The following is a 20,938-nucleotide window of genomic DNA, read 5'->3' as shown; positions in this document are numbered from 1 at the left end:
AAGGCCTTACCAGGCCTCGCTCCCCAACACGGCAGACTCAACAGCAGGGAACCTGCACCTCCAAGCCACCAGAAGGAAAGAGAACGAAGGCCTCTCCTCCTTTCTTCTTATAGTCTGGCTTACGTAAAAATCGTAGGGAATACTGGGTAGATCTGGACCCTTCCTTGATTACAAACTGGTCACCAAGGAAGGCCTAGACCAAACCACCACAGATACATAAAGAGAAAATTTATTTATGAAAGCTGAAAGACTGCAAAATTTTGAAAACAGTACAAAAATGGGGAAGACAAAGATACAACACGGCTTATGTTTGGGAAAAAATTGTTGAAGATCTTACTGAAAGCTATTCTGATAACATCAGTGAATAGCTTATACAATTTGTGCAGTATGGACTTGGAGATCTACATGGAGATGTTATTAATGATGTTGTTTCTGCCTCTACTTGAATAACGTAAATTGAAATATCAAAGGTACATTTTTATTCGTGAGGCCAGGTTGGATAGGGTCTCGAGCAACCTGGTCTAGTGGAAGGTTCTCTGCTCACAGTGGGAGGGTTGGAACTGAGTGATTTTGAAAGTCCCTTCCAGTCTGATCCATTTTACGATTCTGTGAAAGGCACTGGCAGCAGAGGTTCCCACCATAGGCAAGTATCACTGTGTGGATCCCTACTAGATATAATTTTCATGGTAACCACGTGAACTATCATCAGCTTTCTTGGCTGTAAGCTTTGCTTTCATAGCTTTCAGGCATGACCGATCTCCTTGTGACTCTGGCAATTGCAAGTGAAGCTGCAGCGTCCTTATGTATTCTGCATGGGAAATGGTGTCAAAGAGTGGTGGCACAAGGGACAGCAAAATGTAGCTGCCCTAGGTGCAGTTTGTCTATGCAGCCACTCCAGACTAAGAGGAGATCAGTGAAGTCTGCACAGGGGAAACAACTAAAATATTATAAATCTAGATAATGATTGTCCGCTAAATTCTATAGCAAATCTTGGTTGTAGGTAAAAAGGAAATGATTGCAGCTGTACTGACAACCTCATTTCAGTGGAGATAGTTTTTATTTGGGTGTGATATTTACTGCATTTAGGAAAAACACATAGCAGATGCTTTCTTTCCTAATGTAACATAGTCTGTAAAATCTTGATTTTTCTTTTCAAGGATAAATCTACCATTACTATGAACAAGTTCTAAGCAGTTAAATTTTTCTGTATTTCTTTATATGTTTTCATTCTTCTGTCCAAAAATTAGGAAAGTCTGGTTTTTATTTTTTCTTTCCCTCCAGAAAATATTAGTTCCTCTTTTTTCTCAAAATACTTGTTTTTCTTTTTCTCTCAGGTACCAATCTGACCTTTCTAGGGTCTGTGTTTAGTTCGATATTTGGGAGGTCAGTGAGGTACTCTTGAATGCCTTCACATAAATCAGACTTTGCTTTGTTCACTGCCCATGATTTTTGTCCAATTCTCTCTACTCCCTGAAGTAAATCAACATCCAAACCCTCTGTTGCTTGTGAAATATTTGACAATTGTGTCAAAGAATCCTGAATATGCTGCTCTGGACAATGAAAATACTTAACAATGCATAAAGTATTTATAACTTAAAATGAAACACACTGTAGGTGGAATTCAATGAAGAGTACATTATTGGCAGTGTTTCAGGTTTTTAAACAAGTGTCAGGCAAACAAAAGGTAAATACCATGTTGTGCTTGTTAGATTATAAAGAAAGATAAAAGTGTTTGGTAAAATGTATTGGTTGGTTTTGGTAATATAATATTTGATGCTACAAGGCACTGAATTGTTGCACAATGATTATGTACACAATGTAGTGTGCATAGAGTGACAGCAAACAGAATCCTTACAGACAGTATTTTACTTGGAATAACTTCAACTTTAAGAAAATCAAAGAACAGCCAAGGTTGCTAAGTGACAGCAAAATATTTATCGTTTTTTTTAGAAAATCAAACTGGTTTATGCAATGAATACTAAAGGACAGCATATATTGTGTGCCACCCACATGCTGTATAGGACCATTATTGCACATAATTAAGACCTGCATAATTCAGCACAGTAACCACAGCTATCACCTCTGTCTTTGTACTGATATTTTCTAATACTGTTTACTTAGTCTTTCTCAGGAGAAAATCTCTCAAGTAATTCACTATAAATGAGTACTCTCTATCTCTGCTCTGAAATACAAGTATTATTTGTGTGTAGGCAGATACTGGAAGAGGAAGGAAGGTGGGGGATAAGGAGGGGAAATAGACTGAGAATCACTGTTTGTAACCGGTTTTCTGCTTTTCAGGCTTACTCTCATCACCAGAGTGAAATGAAGCTCGTTAACAGGCAATAATGTGGCACAGTAGGTTTTTTTTCTGGAAGGAGAGGATAATGATGGGTTTAGCCTAAGGCTTTGTGCCTTGCTCTTGGCTCTCACAGAGGAACTGTGTGTGGCTTTCCAGGGTCTGGAAAAAGAGGGCTTTATCCAGAGTGGCATTATCCAAAGCCCTCCCTGCCACCATGGAGGATGAGGGAAGCTGAAGTTACAGCAGAGTTGATCTGGAGTGAAGGTTTGGGTAGTTCTTGGTTCTCAGTCCACAAGAGAGTGAGCATTGTTTCAAGTGTTGTTAGATGCTGTCCTGCCATTTTTAAGGCTCGTTTTAGAAGAGGAAAGCTGCTGTTTTGGGCTGACCAGTATTGCCTCACAGCTGAGCTGGGAGACCTTGCAGAGGAGACACAGGGAGGGAGTTGCTGAACTCAACATACTTGAGCATGCTACTGCAGTTGGAGTATTCAGGAAGGTGGGGAGAAAAGTAAATGTCAGTTGGATAGTTGGTAGTTAACCAACTACCTTTAAAGGCAGAATAAAATAATAGGAAACAAAATCTAAAAAAAACCCTAACAAAGCCCGTGTAAAGCACACACATGCTCCTTTTATAGGCACGTGGAGCATAGATTGAAAGCTTGGTTTGATGTGCAAGTGGACTGGCTAGATGTGTAGGGCCTTGAACACATGGTCTATTTGAATTGCTAGGAAATTATAGGCAGTTGAATTTTTATCGTCCTGGAAGTTGTGTGTTAAACTGAGCGTCACTGTAAAGGCATTGACCTGTTGAATCATCCAGATTTTGTTCTGGCTGAGGATATGGGCAAGTGGGATGGTTAGTCCTTGACATTTCTACTCCTTTTTTCTTTTTTCCTTGGCAAAGAAATTGTCCGGACAAGAAACAAAGCTACGTTCAAGAAGTGTGTGAGAAGTTGACCAGAAAAGGATTTCTTTGTATCTTCATTTCTGTTCATTCAGGAGATGAAAATTTATCTCCTGGCTGAAGTGGAAGGGAGCAACAGCTGTTTGAGGGAACCCTCACTTGGCTCTTTTCCCTTCTTGTCTCAAAAAGTATTTTTGACTGAAGTTTTTCAAAAGCAACTGCTACTGTCAAAGGCATTAAAACAAATGACATAATTTTGAAATAACAGAGCTTCTAATTGTTTTGGAAGTGTTCAGGGACTTAAGTCATGTTTGGTGCTACAGACAATACACATTGCAGCATTTAGGGTTTGGGAAGTGGCTCTTTGGTTGCCTCCTCCCTATCCCTGTACCTTTGCAGTTTGCATAAGAAATATTTTGTCTAGCTCTGTCTGTAATGGCAGTCATCACCCCCTCTATTTCCCTAAAATACCCATATGGTCTGAGAAACTTAATTTCGCACTACAGTGTGGGAGGAGAGAAGAAATGCTGTTGCTTGTGTTAAGGTCAGGGGGTATTGATTCTCGCAGAGATCCCAAGTCGGAGCGTGAAGACCTGCAACCTACGGTGTTCCTGAGATGACCACAAGGTGGCAATGGCTCAGAATTTACTGCTCCAATACCAGCTCCTGCCTCACTGCACTTGTGGGGAATAGGGGAGTGTTGCTTACCAGCATCTACGATGCTCGAGGGGGCAAGCAAACGCCCTGGCCACATGTTAACCTTGTTCATTTTTAAGCCCAGAGTTTTCTAAGGGACAGTGGTGCTGTGAGTTATGTCTTTGCCAGCTGCTGTTGGCTGCATATGATTAGGGCAGTAGTGAACTGCTCTGTTTATTTAGGCAGTGAGAAGCAGATGAAGAGGCTCTTAATTGAGCATCAAACTCAATGAAGCTATGGTTTTATTTTTTCCTTCTATCTTTCAAAGAGAAATAAGCAGTATTACTGTTAAAAATGCATAGATGCTTCATTTTTCCTTCAAAATGTTGGAATTTATTATTTAAGGAAGTAAAACTTGTGACATTGGAACAACTCTCTAAGCTGCCGGATCTATTTGAAATGCAACTTCTTATAAAAATAAGAATTTAAACTCTGTGTAATATCCGTTTATTGAAATTGTTTAAATGTATGAGTGGAGCTAAACTAGAAATGCCTCTAGGTTTTAATACCCAAGTTTTACTTTAGAAGGCAAAAAGCAATTGTTTAAAGTAGTGCTCGAAGAGGATTATATTTGGATATATATAAGACTTCTTTGAAATGTTAAATGCAAGGTTAGAAATGTTTTTAATAGTTAAGTGCTTGAAGCTCTTTCTTACCTTTGTATTACTCTATAAATTATAAAAAGTTAAATTGCTACTGTAACTTGAAAAAGTTATTCTTAATTTAATTAAGTAGCTCTTTGAGAAGTTTACCATAAATATGTTTTCATTCTTTGACAGTCTACTGAGATTAGCAAATGTAAAGTAAAAAAAATAGTATTACCTTTTTTGAAGGCACAGGGATGGAGGGGGAAAAAATTATCTGTTGTGTGGCTGCAATAAATTAAAAACAAATTTTAGGGTAGTTAATCTTGTTTTGCCTTAAATTTGTTTTGGCTTGTCTTCAGCTGTTTTGCAGAGTGCAATCAAACCTGATATTCTGAGTCACTGGAATTTAGTTATACATTCTCCCATGAAGCAGCAGTAGTTATTTATGAAGTATCACACAGAGTTACAACAACACATTTCATACCACTGAGAATGCACAATCCAAGTAAGCAATACAAAACTGAAGCAGGTTGATGGAAAGCAGCAGAATCAGTGAAGCTTTGCTGTACACTTCAGGTGGTATTCAGTTTACATTTAGGGCTACATGAAGTAATGTAATTTTTTTCTTTATTTTACGTTTTCTTTATGTTCATAGTTCCTTCTGTTAGAATTAAAATGTGGAAACAGAAGCACTGACAGTAAAGATGAGAGGAAGTTGGGAGGGACTGCAAGCACAGGTCTGATGCGTCTTGCACAGAGCAGAGCAGAAAAGGGCACATGCAGTGGAAAGGCGATGGTCCTGCAGAAGGACTTTGAGCTCCATTATGTGAAGTCCTGCCAGCGAAAATGTGTCCAGGCTTACTGCCCTTAAGTTTAAGCATTTCCTTTGGATTTTGGTTATGCGTGATGTCCTCATCTCTTGTTCCATGTTGACCAAGATGGACAACTTCAAAGTTAGCCCAGACTTCAACAAGTTGAACTGCTTGACAGTGTCCAAGAGTCAATGTCCTGTACAGTCACCTCTTTCTCTCCTTTTGCTATTGCAGCATTCTAATACAATTACACTTCCCTTTTTCCCCTGCATTTCTAAGCTGCTATTTCTACTGTTAATTTTGTTTCCTTTTTAAATGCTGCAAATTGAAGAGTGCTAATGAATTCATTAAAAATGACCAACATTAAAAAAAAAAGAGAGAGAGAATTCACTGTACACATAATATTCTGAGAAGTTAAAAAACCCAGAGGACCTGTATGCTGCAGTAGAATACTATAAATTATTCTGTATCTTGACAGTTAGTGCAATTGAGTTTCTATATATGACAATATTTGAGACATGTAAAATAGACTTGAGCTCATCCTTAGTGCAAGTTGTAGCTTTTTATATTTTACACTGGAAATATTACTGGTTTTTAGTATTGTGGGATAACTTTATTCTGCACATCTAGATTTTGCACTAAAACATTAGTAATTTAAGAAATATACAGTAATCCTAAAATGCCACGTAAACCTTAGAATTTCTTACTACCTAAAGTAGTGAATATGAAAGCCATATAAGAATATTTTAAAGGCATTTCAGTTTGCTGAACTATGATGGTTAGAAATGAGAAAGTTGGAATTAAATTTATGTTTCATTGCCTTATTCATAATGTTTTTGTTTCATATGTGGGTAATAGACAAACAAATCACCTAAAGAATGAAGTCTGCAAGCATGAAAACACATTTCCATAATTGTCCTGGCAGGAAGCCCATGTGTTCTTGTGGCAGAGCTGTGAATATTCCATGGGATGAAGGAGCTGCTTGCTCAGCAGTGGGGCACTGTCTGCATGAGTGCTCGTCTCTTTTTTAAGTCACAAGAGCAAGTGTATGCTGAAAAAAGAATTCAAATCATCCTTAATGATTTGCATTTTCTGATATTTCAACTTGTCTAAAATATTTAGAAAATGAGAGAAGAATAAGGGAAATCAAATAAGGGGAATAAGTTTGATTTCTGTTACAAACAGCTAACATCTGTGGTGCACATTCTGTGCAAGAAATGGATGTTTGGCAGGTGGGTGGATAGATGCCATTTTTACTGGGTGTACAGATATAATACAAATACTTCTCTCTCATTGATTTTTAACTGGCAGTGGTACAGGATGGCTTGGGTAAGTGTTAGGCTGCTGCTCTCTGGAATTCCTGCAGGAAGTTTATCCAAGTCACAGCAACCTCTGTTGAAGTTTGCTTGCCTCAACAGGAGGCTGTTTTTTTCTATTGGGGTCTCCTGGAACTTGTTCTGTGTCGTTAATTGTTCCATTAAGATGAGGAATAGAATTATCATGTATTTTTACCTAGCTTGGATTATTTTTTGAGGGTACAGTTCTATGACTTTGCATTACTACTGCCTACATTTGATTATTTTTCAGAGGATTTCTGATATCAAGTTTTAGATGGCATCTAAACTATTGTTTCCTGTCAAAATAGAACAGCTTTCAAGTGTGCAGTCAATTTGGAGAGCTTTGCAGAAAATTACTATGTTTCATAGGAGCACATGAGTCTGCAAACTTAGCAAAGTTTGTGTAGGATGAAAATTCTCCCTTGATATGAAGAAAATAGAGGTTGTCCAAGGTAGGCACATTATTAGGATATCAGAGATTTTGCTAATTTAGAAAGTGTTGTATATTAAATGACTTCAAAGTGTTGACATAAGAGACCTAAGGTCACCATATTTACTGTAGATGCCAAAAAGTTCTTCAGTAAGAAATGATTATGCCATTGGGCCAATGTTATTTGCTCCAGATTAGCCTTTACAAATATAACTTTTTGCCCTCTGGGAAAATATTTCCAATTTCTGGCTATATGTTTATTTGTTTATTTGTTTTAATTAAGCAAAATACAGGAAGGATGAAAAAACTTTTCAGTTAGTTGTCTTGGAATGTTTTATAGTGCTAAAGTTCAGGAAAGACTTTACTTGAGTTTTTATGTTCTGGAAAACAACTAAAAAATGTGATATTCAAACTTCTCACAAATTTGATAGGGAGAAATATCTTACTAAGTATTTCAAGAGTTGATAGGAACCTTGGCAAAAGACCTCTGTCTGGATCCTTGGAGAGCTTTCAGACTTTGCTTTTCCCCATAACATTAAATTTTGATAAAACTACATTGATTGCAAGGTTTAGTCATGTAATGTGTTTTTCTAGGAGTTTGTTTTCAAAATGTACTTAACTTTGATATGAAGTCCACCAAATGTAATTTGGTGTCAATCTTTGAACCTTTTGGCTGCTGTTACCCAAGATTAGTTGTTTCATGTCATTCATAGTGTTATAGCATCAGTGGCTACAGGTCCATTTTGTTCACGGTGAGCATGCTTGTTGAAACATTCCAGGGGTAGTGCTGGATTACTCAAAAAAATTGAGGTATCTCAGTTGTTTTTATTCAGTTATTTCAAGGTGGAAAAAAATGACATATTTGAAGACTGCAGCTACGTTTTGTTAGCTGGTACTGCTACCATGGGGGAGGTCAACCATTATATTCAGTATATGCATATAAAATACTGCTCATAAGTATCCTTGCAGACTTACCTGTAACATCCCAAAGACACCATGGAAAGGGCAGAGATTTACTTGTATGCTGTGTGCCTGCATGTCTGACTGCCACAACCTGCCTTGCCGAGGTGGGACTCTGAAGAGCTGCCATACACTGGGGAGCCTGGTGTCCAGGGAGCCTCTGCCTTTTCTTGCCCATCCATGGCTTCCAATTGTGTATAGTGCTGCTTATTTTTACTTCAAGACTAACTGCATTTATCATTGTTCTCTCCCCTCTCTGTTTTTTCTTGCACAGCTCAACAAGCAGCAGCTGCAGTTACTGAAGGAACGTTTCCAGGCCTTTTTGAATGGTGAGACGCAAATCGTAGCAGATGAAGCATTTTGCAATGCTGTGCGAAGTTACTATGAGGTGAGATATGTGCCTTGTTTTCCGTATTATTTAAACAGTTCACAGTATGCCTGTTAGTGCAGGTACAAGGAAAGTAATTTTAAGTTTCAAAGGCTGTGAACTTCCAAACCTACAAACAGTTTCTTCCTACTCCAGCTTTGCCATTTTAAAAGTTGAAATCTACTGCCTGGGCACAAGAGAGAAACTGAACTGGAAAATATTCACCCTTTTTGAAGAAGGGAAAAAATAAAAAAAAAGGGAAGATAAACTAAAAAAAAAACCCTGGTGCTAAAAATGTTTCTGGCAGTGTTTGATACAACTAGGCACCACTATCTTTATGTCCATATGTCTAAGGTACCTCTTTTAATAAGCACTTCAGTTTTAAGTTACCATCTCGAGAAATACATCTTCTGATTTTTAGTTACCACGCAGAAGGTTTTGGAGAGGACCTGCCAGTTCCTTTCCAAAAGAACAGAAGGTTTCCATGCAGCTGGGCTAGCTCTCACATTCTGTTGTGTCCTCCCAGGCATGTTCAGTGCCTTCAGTGCATATCTGTAGATGTGGTTTGAATTGCCTAAGGGACAGGTCCCATTCCAAACTAGAGGACAGTTCACTGTCATTTTTTTTAACCTCAGAAGTATATGGCTAGCAAAGTAATTTCTTACTTAAGCAAATGTTACTGTGAATTCATTTTGTTCCATCTAACTGCCCAATGAATCACAAGGGCTGTATGTTAAACTTCTATGTCTTTTGAGGGGCCTTCCTCCATATTTCAGTCTACCACATCTTTTTTTTTCAAAATTTTTTCATTATTTTTTTGGTATATTATTTGTTCCATTTCTCTGTCAGCTATTCTTTGCTAGTGAATAAGCTTTTCTTCAAGGAGAAAAAGATGTAATTTAGGTCCTAGCTTGGTTTTCGTCTACATTAAATTATATTGCACAACAAAAAGAGAGAGGGTTGGGCAAATGGTTTTCCTGTTGTACTGAAATCTTAGAACTCAGTGTGTAGAAACAGAACTATCTGTGGGAATCATAGAACTCAGTGTGAGTTGCTCCAAATTATAATCTGATAAATGCTGTGGCTTTTGAAATGAAGGAATTCTCATAAAAACACTTGTGAAAGGATAGGGATGGGTCTTCAGGTGAAATGAGAATATGAACACTCACAAGGTACTATGTAGATGTGTGAGAACACTACAGAAGTTTTTAGAAAGTAATCAGTTTTTCTGTGTAACTGATGAAGAAGTTGAGACTGGGAAGAAGGAAAGTTTGGAAGACAGTGCAAGGCAAGGCTGAGCTAGTTAGCAACCCAGAGGTAGGTTTTAGAGTAGTGGGATGTCTCAAGACACTGAAGGTGGGGTAAAATTGAAAAGGATATAATGTTTATAGTTCATTCTTTTAGCACACTGGGTAAAAACTTGTTTTATTAGAGGAAGTAGCGTGCCTTTTGGAAAGGATGTAATAGTGAATAAAAATGATTTTAAAATAAATGTCTAAACAGTAACTGTTCTCTTAAGATTTACTTCGTGTCTCCTGTTGCTGAGATTTTTTGGGCACATTGAGAAGTCTGATTCTTAGGATATCTGCTCTTGCAATGAAAGGCTACACATAATAATCTAAGATAGCCTTATCAAATGAAAGGCTCAAATTTTCCAGCTATTTTCAAACATTCACTTCTTTGAATTAGGTGTTCAAATGTTCTAGGTGTCCAGTTTCAAATAGAGAATTCTAAAAATCTCAGCATCACTGTCAGGGATATAATGACAGCTAGGGCTAGTAGGATCTCTTCATCCTGTATTAATACATCATGATCTGATAGATCAGCTGTAATTCGGTTCTTCAGTCTTTTTTTTTTTTTTTTTGTTTATCCCAGCCTCCCAATTCCATTTTTCGTCCTATCCACAGATGTCCTTCCAAACTTGTACAACCTTTTCCAGTTGTGCATTTTAAGTCAGTGTTTGCTAGTAATTTTTTTTATTTATTTTTAGGGTTGTAGTTGATAGTCACCAGTAGAGTGAATGAATAGTGCAGTGGTGGAATTCAGCTGGAGACTTAGTTCAAGCTACTGCTCCACTTTAATGCGTTTTAATAAAGTTTTATGCATCTGACCACATACTCTTATCATTGCTTATATGCGTCTCTTGTGCTTTTTTAATTTTCTTTGTTACTCATTTGTTGAAAATATTAATCTATATTAATTCTTCATGTGTTCTGCTGATGCTGTTCTCTGATGGTTTCTATGTGTACCTCATCTGGTCTGTCACATTTTCTTTGTGGTGATGTTTGTAGTTTGAATTATGGACATCGTCCTTGTTTCTGTCATACATCATCTCACAAACTTCAGTGTTAATTAACTTACACTTTAGTTGCTGGCCTACAGTTCAATTTTACCTGACAGGGAAGGGAACAAATATGTGGTCTGCACAGTAATTATTTTATTCTGAAAATTATTAATTTGCCTTTAATCCTGTGCAGTAGTCATGGTTTCAGACTTATTAAAATATTGCTTGCAAATCCAGGGTATATTAATTACTGTAGTTGATTTCCCACTCTTTAACTTTGAATATGAAAGAGAAGGTCTGTTTTGGGGATGTGACATAAATTCTGTATCACTACTTGCAGGTATTTTGAGTCACTATAATTTGTAATTACTGGATTTGTTCAGAATGTGTCCTCTCAAAAATGTAAGAGTAAGCTCTAAAGATTTAGGAATTTATTATTGCTCAGTCTTTGATTTACTTTTCTATAAACATTTTCAGAATAAGCAATTTATTTGCTAAATAAATAAATAAGAATTTCAGCATTAATTTCACTGTGATGTAAGAGTAATGGTTTTTAAGACTTACTATGAATAATCTGGCATTGGTTTCAATTTATCTTAAAAATTTAGTAGGAAAAAATCATAGGAAAAGTTACATAAACTTCTCTTTCATTTCTAGAAATTATTATGTTCATGTTCTGTGTAGTGTCCCCCTAGCATGCCACCACACTTTCTGATAGTCTCACTGAATTTAGCATGTTTCATTTTTGTATATGTGTAATTATGATTGTCTTGAGGAATGATTTCCTCTTCCATCCCAGTTTCAGCAAAGGCATGGAAATGTTTACAATTCTCTTTCTGAAATCATTCTCTCAGAATTAGCATGGGGGGGGGGGGGTTTGGTTTTGTTGTTTGTTTGTGTGGGTTTGGGGTTTTGTTTGTTTGTTTGTTTGTTTAAATTCCATTTCAGACATTGAGCCAGATTCTGATCGGTAGAACATCAGATGCTGGCGCTGCTTTTTGGATAAAGAGGAAAGTTCAATAATATGGCAATTTTTTATAAGTAATTATATTGAACACACTGCTAAATGTAAAATTAAGTGAGAAAGTGATTTGTGAAATAAAATCTTTTTTTCATAATTCAACCCAGTATTTTAAAAACTTGTCTGTAAAATAGTAGATAATCTTTCATTCATCAATTCTTGCACGCTCTTTCATTCAGGTTGGAAAATATTCTTGTACAGAGCCCTAGTAGGTTCATTCACCACCTCTAATATACTTACCTTTAATAGGTATGCATGTATCTTGGGCTAAACTCACAGTGCTAATTCTTTAGTCTTGAATTTATGCAGTCTTAGATATCATTAAAATGGGTGTGAAGAACTATAATGAAGGTTTGAAATACTGTGGAAAATTTTCAAATTGCGATGATTGCAAGTTCTCAGGTTTTCAACTCTCTGCTTACAGCAATGCGAAACTGCAAGAAATGTTATATACTGGTCTTTTTCCTGTTTTTCTTGGTGCTTCATTTTAAATATGTGGTTCTAAATCATAATTACTGCATGCTGCTTAAATCTGAATATTAAATGCAGGATCTGTAGCAGTGTGAGGCATTTGCAGAATTTAAAATCAGATTTAGTTCAACTGTACAAGTTTGCCTGTGATACAAACATCATATTTAACTTACTTTCTATTTAAATTGAGGTGTTATAGTCCTTGGCAAATTAAATTGTTTTCTGCCACAGTCAGGCCATCGGAAAGAGCTGAGGTGTGACCAACAGCAAAAATTGATGAAGCAGGAGATTTGGGTACAAACCTAGGTAATAGCTAGGCACTGGCAAGTTGGAGGAGGGGTTTAAAAAAGATGAACTGAAAGTAGAAAACAAAGAAAATCAAAAATAAGAAAGAGCATAGAAACCATGTCATAGAATTATAGAATGATTTTGGTTGGAAGGGACCCTAAAGATCATGTAGCCCAACCTGCCACAGGCACAGACATCTTTCACTAGGTAAGTTGCTCAAAGTCCCATCCAACCTGACTTTGAGGACTTCCAGTGATGTGGCATCTACAGCTTTTCTGGACAATCTGTTCCACTATTTTACTGCCCTTATTATTAAAATTTCTTCCTTACATCCAACCCAGGTCTATCCTTTACAGCTTCCTAGGTGGTAACAGAAAGCCTTTTCCTTCCCTCTTACCAGTGTAGGTAGGTGGCACCTTTCAGCTTCTGTAGTAAGTAGACCAAGTATCCTACAATTATCAATCTTTAGTACCAAATCCTGAGCTGCTGATGCAAGTCTTTTCACTTACCCTCAGAAAAGGATGAATTGTGTTTATGGGAGATTTTCTGTATGAAGACATTAAGATGTTGTGTTTCTCTGTAAAGACATTAAGTTGTGTTTCTGTAAAGAAAGGAGTGAAACAATGCTATTTCTACCCATAATTCTGGATAACTTGGTCTGAAGATTTTTTGCATGGAAGTGAGGGGCAAAAGGGTCTTACTGATGAAATCAGAGAAAGGAACTAGCTTTCTGGACTATGGTACTTTGGTTGCTTTTACAGTTTGATTTTTAATATCAGTTGTTTTATTCAAGGCAACAAAAGGCATTGTTGATCCTGATGAATATTTCAGACATGAAGATGACACCTAAAGGAACCCAAATACATTCATTAGAATCAAAACATAGTACACACAAAATAAATAGTAATTAAATGTTGGAACGTTCTGTTTTTATATTATTGAGGGAAAATAATGAAATTGGTAGATTAAACATTTATTTAAATATGTTAGACTAATAAGTGTAGAAGCTAACAGGGTTTCAGGGCATAAATTCATTGGTTTCTGCTTTCATTTTTCTCAAAAGTCATAATTGGCATATGCATGTATTTAAGGATATGGGCTTTTTGCTCTGCTCAAATCCTTTTCAAAAACCTGAGTAGCATGAGATTTATTGTTGGTACAGTCTCATTTGGAGAAGTTGTTTCAAAAGGACGTTTTCTTACATTAATCTTGTGTTTTGCCTTTCAAGGAAGGCTTTCCACACCAAATATATTTGTAGTTGCACTTATTAGCACTTAGAGAGTTTATTTCCTTCCAGTTGCTTTAAAACATTGGCAGACTTGAGGTCAGTGTAATGTTGGCATGGGGACTGTTATTTTAGAGGTCTGTTTTAGGCCAGGTCTTTGAAAAGCTTCAGAAACATAGGTTTAGGCAACTTCCAAAATAGTTGCCTAAGAGGTTTATTTAGGTCATCCATTTTTTTGAAGAAGCTCTAATGCCTTCAGTGCTTTGGATCACCAATCACAATGTGGCATGTAGTGGAGATTGCCTCAGTGTTAGCAGTCTATTTTCCTGAAAGAAGTGAGGGGGAGATAAGATACAACAAATTAAAACATGCTTTACATGATCTCAACCTCTTCCTGCTAAGGAGAGACCTGATAGAGTGGAGCTGCAGGCTTTGTGATTCATGGTTTTCTCTTGAGAGGCTGTTGTATTGCTATTGCGTGGAAAGTGTATCGTTGCTGAAATCCACAAAGTCTCTTGCATTACACGTAGCTACATGTAACTATTCTTTTCATTTTCAAAGACTGGAAATCTGCTTTTCACTTCCACCTGTATAGTGTCAGAGAGGCTGTACATCTGCACAGAATAGCTCTTCAAACTGTGTCTGTCCAGTCTCTTTGGACACCGATATTTGTGGATGATCACTGTTAATTTGTCTGATGATGTCATAGAGTTTCTATGTTAGCATTGTTGTAACAGAATGAGGTAGATAGTTCTGAATGAGGTAGATAGTTCATGGATGGAGTTTAGTGCATTAATTATATCAATCCTTTGATTTGGAAGTTGTGTGTGCTGATAGGAAGAGAGAAAGGAATGGCCCACTGAATTTAGATGAAAAAAATTCCAGTACCGGTATCCTTTTTGTTCGTTTTGTGACTGCTGTTGTCCCAGGCAAAGAAGGATTCCTTGTAGGTCTGACTCTTCACCACAGAGACAATTAGTGTTGGGTAGTGAGGTGTGTCTCTAATGTAGTAAGCATTATGTGACATTAGTTACTTGTTTATTAGATAAATTCTGAATGTCTGTTAATATGAACAAACCAATTAGAAAATCAGGAATGGTTCGAACTGTTACACAACAGTGAATTAGGTCTGCTTTGCTTAACTGTTTTCTCCTAATCCCAGTGCTGTTTAACTCAGTCTTAGAGTTAACTTATCTGGACCTTGGTTTTGCATTTAACAGCATTTGTTGCACTGAGGCACAGACTATAGACATTTTTTTTTGATCTTGTCTTCTGGGCAACTAAAAGCAGTGGGGATTTTTTCAGCTAGCCTGATACTAGCAAGAACTGTGACAGTTTAATATATCTACCAAAATCTTGCAGGTGATATTACCATTTTACTCTTTTTTTTTTTTTTTAATCTGAAAATCATTATTTGGAAGGATTTTTCTTTTGCTAGATGATGAAAGGATGGCAACTTTTGATCTTTTTAAGTTATTCTACCTGATGCCTTTTCCAGGTCTTAGGACAGAGGTGACTTCAAAGCCCTTTGGATGTGGAAATAATATAGCAAAATATTTCAGTAAGAGTCATGTTGATGCCAATGAATTTTCCTTTATGCCTTTATATTGTGATGTCTGTGTGTTCCAGTCAGCAGTATCTCAGGGACTCTCCAAATCAATGGCGAGCAACAGGACACTTTTTCTCCTTTCACCAGTCAAACAGATACTTAAATATTTAGAGAATTGCTCTCTCTCTCCATGACCAGAGGGAGGCATGTAGTTTCATGTAATATCATACTTGAAGTGTCTCTGTACAAGGCAAGTGAAAATTCCTGCAAGATTCCGATGAATTCCATTTGAGCCAAAGTTATTCCAATCAGGGTCTCTGTCACTTGACTCAATAGGTTCTAGAATTTTCTCGCACAATTTCTTTAGGCTTCAAGTTTGGATTTAGCAATCTGCTGTAGAAAGTTGCCATACTTTTTCTAATTAATCATTTCACTGAATAGCGAGCAACTACTATCTAAATGAGTTTTTGATCTTCAAAACCACAAAAAACCCTAACCAAAGAACCAACCGAACACCCCAAACCCAAGCCACTAAGCAAACAGGTAGTAAAGGAGAAAACCTCCAATTTTCATGTGCCTTAGATTGAATTTCTAGGGCTGATATTTACTCTGTATATTATTTCGCTTACCCTTGGATTTCTAGATGGTGGGATAAATAACTTCTGTTCACATATTTTGATTGAACCTCTCTGTCACTTTTTTACTTTGTGTTACAAAACTTTACCTGTCAAATCCTTAGAGATGTGTGACTTGTCAAAATCTTTTAAACTTTAAAGTAATGTCTTGAAAAAGTGGCATTTTCTCTCAGGGGTGAGTTTATAATCTCTGAGTAAACTAAACTAGTGAAAACATGGCAGTAAGGGATAAAAAGGGTCAGCTAATGCATGGCTGAAATCCAGAAATCAGTAAACAAGAGGTGAGGTTTTAAATTCTCACTGATCTCTCTCAACACCATTTCATATCTGTTATGTTACTAATTTCAAAAGATAACAACAAATTATTATATCCAGAGAATTGTGTAGGTAGAACACAGACAGCGATGATGTTAGTATTTTCTAAGTGATGATTTTCAAGTTTTGATTGATCTACATTTCCTACCATGGGGTATTTCTGAAAAGCCACTTTGGAAAACAGGATTATTCTCAATTTTTTATTTAACGAAAGTACCACAGAGATGGCTTTTTCTATTTCATGCTGCCTTAAAAAAGTTTTGCTCCTCACAGAACAAACAAGAGGTTTCTTCAAAATTAAATATAGGCATAAAACTTCTATCCACGCAAGATTCTCAACACGAAACATTATTATCTTAAACAGAGCATACTAAAAGAAATAGATTACCCAGTCTGTTCCAGTTAGTAAATGCTGCTTTGAGCACTGCTAGTGAACAGTAACTACCTCATTAAGGAAACTTTCTTTCCACTTTGCCTTGCAATAAAACCATTTCTCCTAATTTCCTAGTTCAGTTTTTCTTATTAACTTAAGCTCATTGCATTAACTTAAGCCCATTGCTTAGCTTGTTGTTTGTTAAATGTGAGTTGTACAATCTCTTCTCTTATTGTATTATCCTTCGTATAAATGTATCTGTCCTGTGCCGCCTTAGCAAAACAAAAATACTGAGCAAATTCCAAATTCTTAATCTGTAGCATAGAATTTGATATCAAGCATTTATTATGGTCCCTCTTTGGACCTTTCACTTTTCTCATTTCTTAGGGTTTCAAACAGAGCCCCAAATCCTGTTACAGTTCTGATACTTTGAGATGCTTTATGTTTGAGATGTTTTAGTCCTGTATTTCCTTTCACCCAGATAGGTGGTGGTACTTACAGAAGTGAGTGATCAGAAGGGATTCGAATTTTAATAAAGATGTAAAGGAAGGAAAATATGTCTGCAGGTGTTTTGAGCAGGTGTCTAGGGCAGCTGTACACGGAGCTACCCTGTCTGTACCTCAGTTAGCTTGTCCAGAACTGACTTCTGTCTGCTTGCCAGCATGTTGTCCCAAAGGTTGTGCTCCAACATTCAGAGATGAGTCCCACACAGCCTCCCTACTTGCACAGTTGTCAGTGACTGGCAAGGTGATTAAAGACTGTGTTGCTGGTTTGTGTGGTTTTTTTCATTTTTCTTATGAAATAGTCAAAAGATACAGTTCTGCATCTCCACTTACAGATCCATGTGATCCTAGATGTGTGTATGATTGAATTTCTCTGGACGTTTTTGAGTTTCTTGATATTTTCAGAACTGATGGCAAAATAAATGTTAAGATGCTCACCTGTGCCCTGCTGCTAGGGCAGCACTGCCCAGCTAGAAAGCTGCGGCTGGGTGCTTGGAACCTGTGAGCATCACATAGCTTTCAGCGTTTTCCCTCAGTTTGAAATGTCAGCATGCTGGTTTGCAGCCCAGCATGAGAAAATAAATAATCTCCTGGGGATGAGACCTTGATGTTTTTGTTGCATTTAAGTTTTCTGTTCTTGGTGTACCTTTCCCAAACTAGGAAAGGTTTTCCTTTGAGAGCAGCAGTCATCTTTTTTTTCTATGTGTTTATGTCTCTGCAATTTTCACAGTAATAAATATGCTCCATGAATAATTCGTGATTCTGCTCCTTGTATGCAAGTATTACTGCAGTAGAGCTTTCGAAGTCTAAGAGTAAAAAGTACTTTATTCTACTTTAATCAGACATGAGGTTTCAATTTCAATGAAATCCAAGCTTTTCTCAAATCTTTATTCCTGAATAGGCATAAACACAGACTTATCTCCCTGTTTTGAGTCTAGTCACTCACAAGTCTTCTATAATCTTTCTTTGAACGTTAACAATAAAAGGAGTCAGTCTATATATTAGATTACAGCTTGTTTATTTGGTCTTTCTTAGTTGATCTCCCTGGTTTGTTTATGTCCAGAGTCTAGAATGCTGTGGTAGAAATTTGTGGGCAAATTACAAGTCAGTATTGTAATACTGTTTCTTCACTGTTTTACTGGTTGTGTCTGAATGGAATTCAGTTTGTAGTGCTTTCAAGAGTATTTCCTTTGTAAGTAGTTAAACTAGATGGAAGCAAAATGAAACAAAGCAAAGCTAAGTGTCTAATTCTGTACTGTTTTTCTTGCACTGTCCTAATGAGCTGTGACACATAAAATGTGATCAGTAGTACTGAAATGCCCACTGAAATCCCTTTGGCTTTACTCTTTGTCATCTCTTGCACTTTCCTCTAGGGCACTAGTGCAGCAGTCTCTTATTTGAGCTGAATCTGTACATTACTAAATATCCTTTATTTTTGCCTTCAGTTAAGTAATTTTATAATTTTAAAGTCTAACCTTTTGTAATGGAAACCAAGTTATCTTTTTTCCCTTGGCTTTTTATCTTTTGGTAGCTCAATAAAATGTACTGGAAAACTACGAAAAAACCCCACATAGCCAAATAATTTACCAAACTTGGTTTTAAAACGGGCAATGATCAATTACAAGTTTCCCAAACTTATTAACATTCAAGAGGCAATATTTTGTCAGATCAAAATCCAAGGTATTCAGCATCCTTTCTCAGATACTGCCAGATCAAAGATTTCTGATGAAAAAACAGGACAGGGGAGGTGCATGATTTCCATGAGTATTCTTCTCGATTCCAGCCATCAGGGCTTAGGATGATCCTCTACCTGTCCACCTTTCCATCACTGGTAAAAGCATAAGGCAATTAACCAGTTTTTCAATTTTGTCTTTAAAAAACCAGAAGAGCTTGTGGTTATTTTGTTCGTATTCTATGCAGGCACTTCTGTGTCTGGAAAATGAGCCTTGTATCAGTTGTCAAAATGTTTCCTTTTCTCATTTCTCAGAAGTTTTTTTTGGGGGGGGGAAGAGGGGATATGGGGGAAGTTTTAGAAGCCTTGTTGTCTCATCTCCAGAATCAATTACTTTCCTCGTCACTACTGTAGTGGAGGTGATTTTAGTTGCTCTCTTACCATTCTTTCTCTATTTGGTTTGGGAGCGAACGATGGACTTAGAGAAGTGATCTTAAAGTACAAACGTTTCTTCTGGACAGTGATGTCCTGTCCTAACCATTACCCAAATGTTCAATTGTGAAAAGACTAAGTAAACTGGTCCTTGAGGCCTCAGTAATTGATGTAATTCATGTAGCTGGAGAAAAAAGTTCTTTTGAAACACAAGTTCTGATCTGCAGCAGTAATTGGTGATTAATTGTAAATGATCCCTGTTACCTTATTCCAACTCTCAGCCTCTGAATGCTCTTCAGTTATGCAGCAAATACAATTGAGAAAATGAAACAATGGAACTAAAAGAAGCAATACTTTACATTTATCTCCCTCTGTTTCACTACGTGCTTTGAGTTGACAGGCCTTCTCTGCCTTGATCCTGGCAATGGGCTCAGAGGGGAGAAAGAGTGAGTATATGTCAAAGTGTGCTGGGAACCCACAGCTCCACCACAGCTGTGCAGATCACTGTGATGTTTTTAGCTCTCTTTCCCTCTTGGAATAGTGAGCACATCCATAAAGGCTCACTGGGAAGTAAGCTAAAGCTTTCATCTTCAGCATAAAAGAGATTTACCACTTTTCTAATCCAACTAGCAGTGCTTACTGCTTCAGAAAGTCAGTCTCTGCTGCTGATGAACTGATGAAGAAGGAAAAGGTAAAATATCCTTCCTCCCTACTTGAGTTCTCTTGTTGTCACCATTATGTCACCAATCTACTACTCTGAATGTAGCATGGGTCAAGGCTGTTGTTGAACTTCAAAGCTAAGACTGAAAGGAAGGACAGATCCAAGTCCACACCAATCACAGGCCCTGAAGAGAAGATAAATAGAAGTCCCAAGACTAGTCGTCACCCTTATGTGACTAACAAGTCTCACTGTTAGAGAAGTGAGCTCTAAACACACAGGACTCGTGCTAATGGCCATTGGCCCAGGTATGTACAGATGCTAAAGTCCTTTTTATGGATATCTCTGAAACAAAAGTTGAGATGTCAGCAGGATCTACTTAAAAAATACTAGTCTCTCCTGAAAGGATGCCTTATTTCTGACAAGGAGAACTCTCCTACATTTGAGGATGAACCCAGAAGGAGTAGGTAGTTTTTGTTTCCTTGGCAGTATCACAAAGATGGGTCTGAGAACTGCAGGTGGACCGTAATCCTTCCAATGTGCCAGCCTCATCATCATCATGACCCAGCATGTGCTCAGCTTGTATCTAACTGCATTCTATAGGTCTCTGAGGAGGAGACTGAATTGTCTGCCGGCATTGCCAGACAGTTTGATGATGCAGAGGTCAGACTAAAAAAATGACAGCAAGAGAGGAAAAACTTACATGTGAGAGCTTTTCTAACTATTTTAAAACAGCCTGTGGAACAAAGATAAGACCTCTTTGAATAGGAGTCAGTGAGAAATTTCCAAGCAGTTGAGGGAAAGATACTTTAACTTGTTGTGAAATGCAGATTTTGATTCTGTCATGAACTCTGAGAAGAATTGTGTATATCACTTCAGAATCAGATTGATCACTGTAGGTGTCTTCAGGCTTAGCATTGTTTTATGGCTCTTGATCTGAATATGCACAGTAATTTCTTCTGACTTAAAATATGAAGACTTGCAGCGGCTGTAGGCTTCACAGTAATTCTTTCTTTAAACCAAATTTCCTCTACTGAAAGGGAAGGTACATCTGTCTTTCCTCAAATGAGACAGGAGGATAATGCTACTTCCAAAACATGTTTATGAACCATTAAGAAGTT

The 20,938-nt window shown here is 37.2% G+C and overlaps 1 protein-coding gene across 20 annotated transcripts in view; it reads left to right on the top strand.

The window, feature by feature from the left end:
- Positions 1 to 20,938, top strand: part of CADPS2 (calcium dependent secretion activator 2) — a 288,249-nt gene that overhangs the window by 48,632 nt on the left and 218,679 nt on the right. For all 20 annotated transcript variants that reach the window (XM_027639611.1, XM_027639600.1, XM_027639596.1 and 17 more), the window contains exon 2: positions 8,299 to 8,412. In XM_027639611.1, coding sequence (XP_027495412.1) covers positions 8,299 to 8,412 — 114 coding nt within the window. The remainder of the gene's footprint in view (positions 1 to 8,298; positions 8,413 to 20,938) is intronic.

This window comes from Corapipo altera, unplaced genomic scaffold (assembly GCF_003945725.1).
Source record: "Corapipo altera isolate COAL_440 unplaced genomic scaffold, ASM394572v1 1b, whole genome shotgun sequence".
NCBI classification, from domain to species: domain Eukaryota; kingdom Metazoa; phylum Chordata; class Aves; order Passeriformes; family Pipridae; genus Corapipo; species Corapipo altera.
This window is presented reverse-complemented; position numbering and strand designations above follow the sequence as displayed.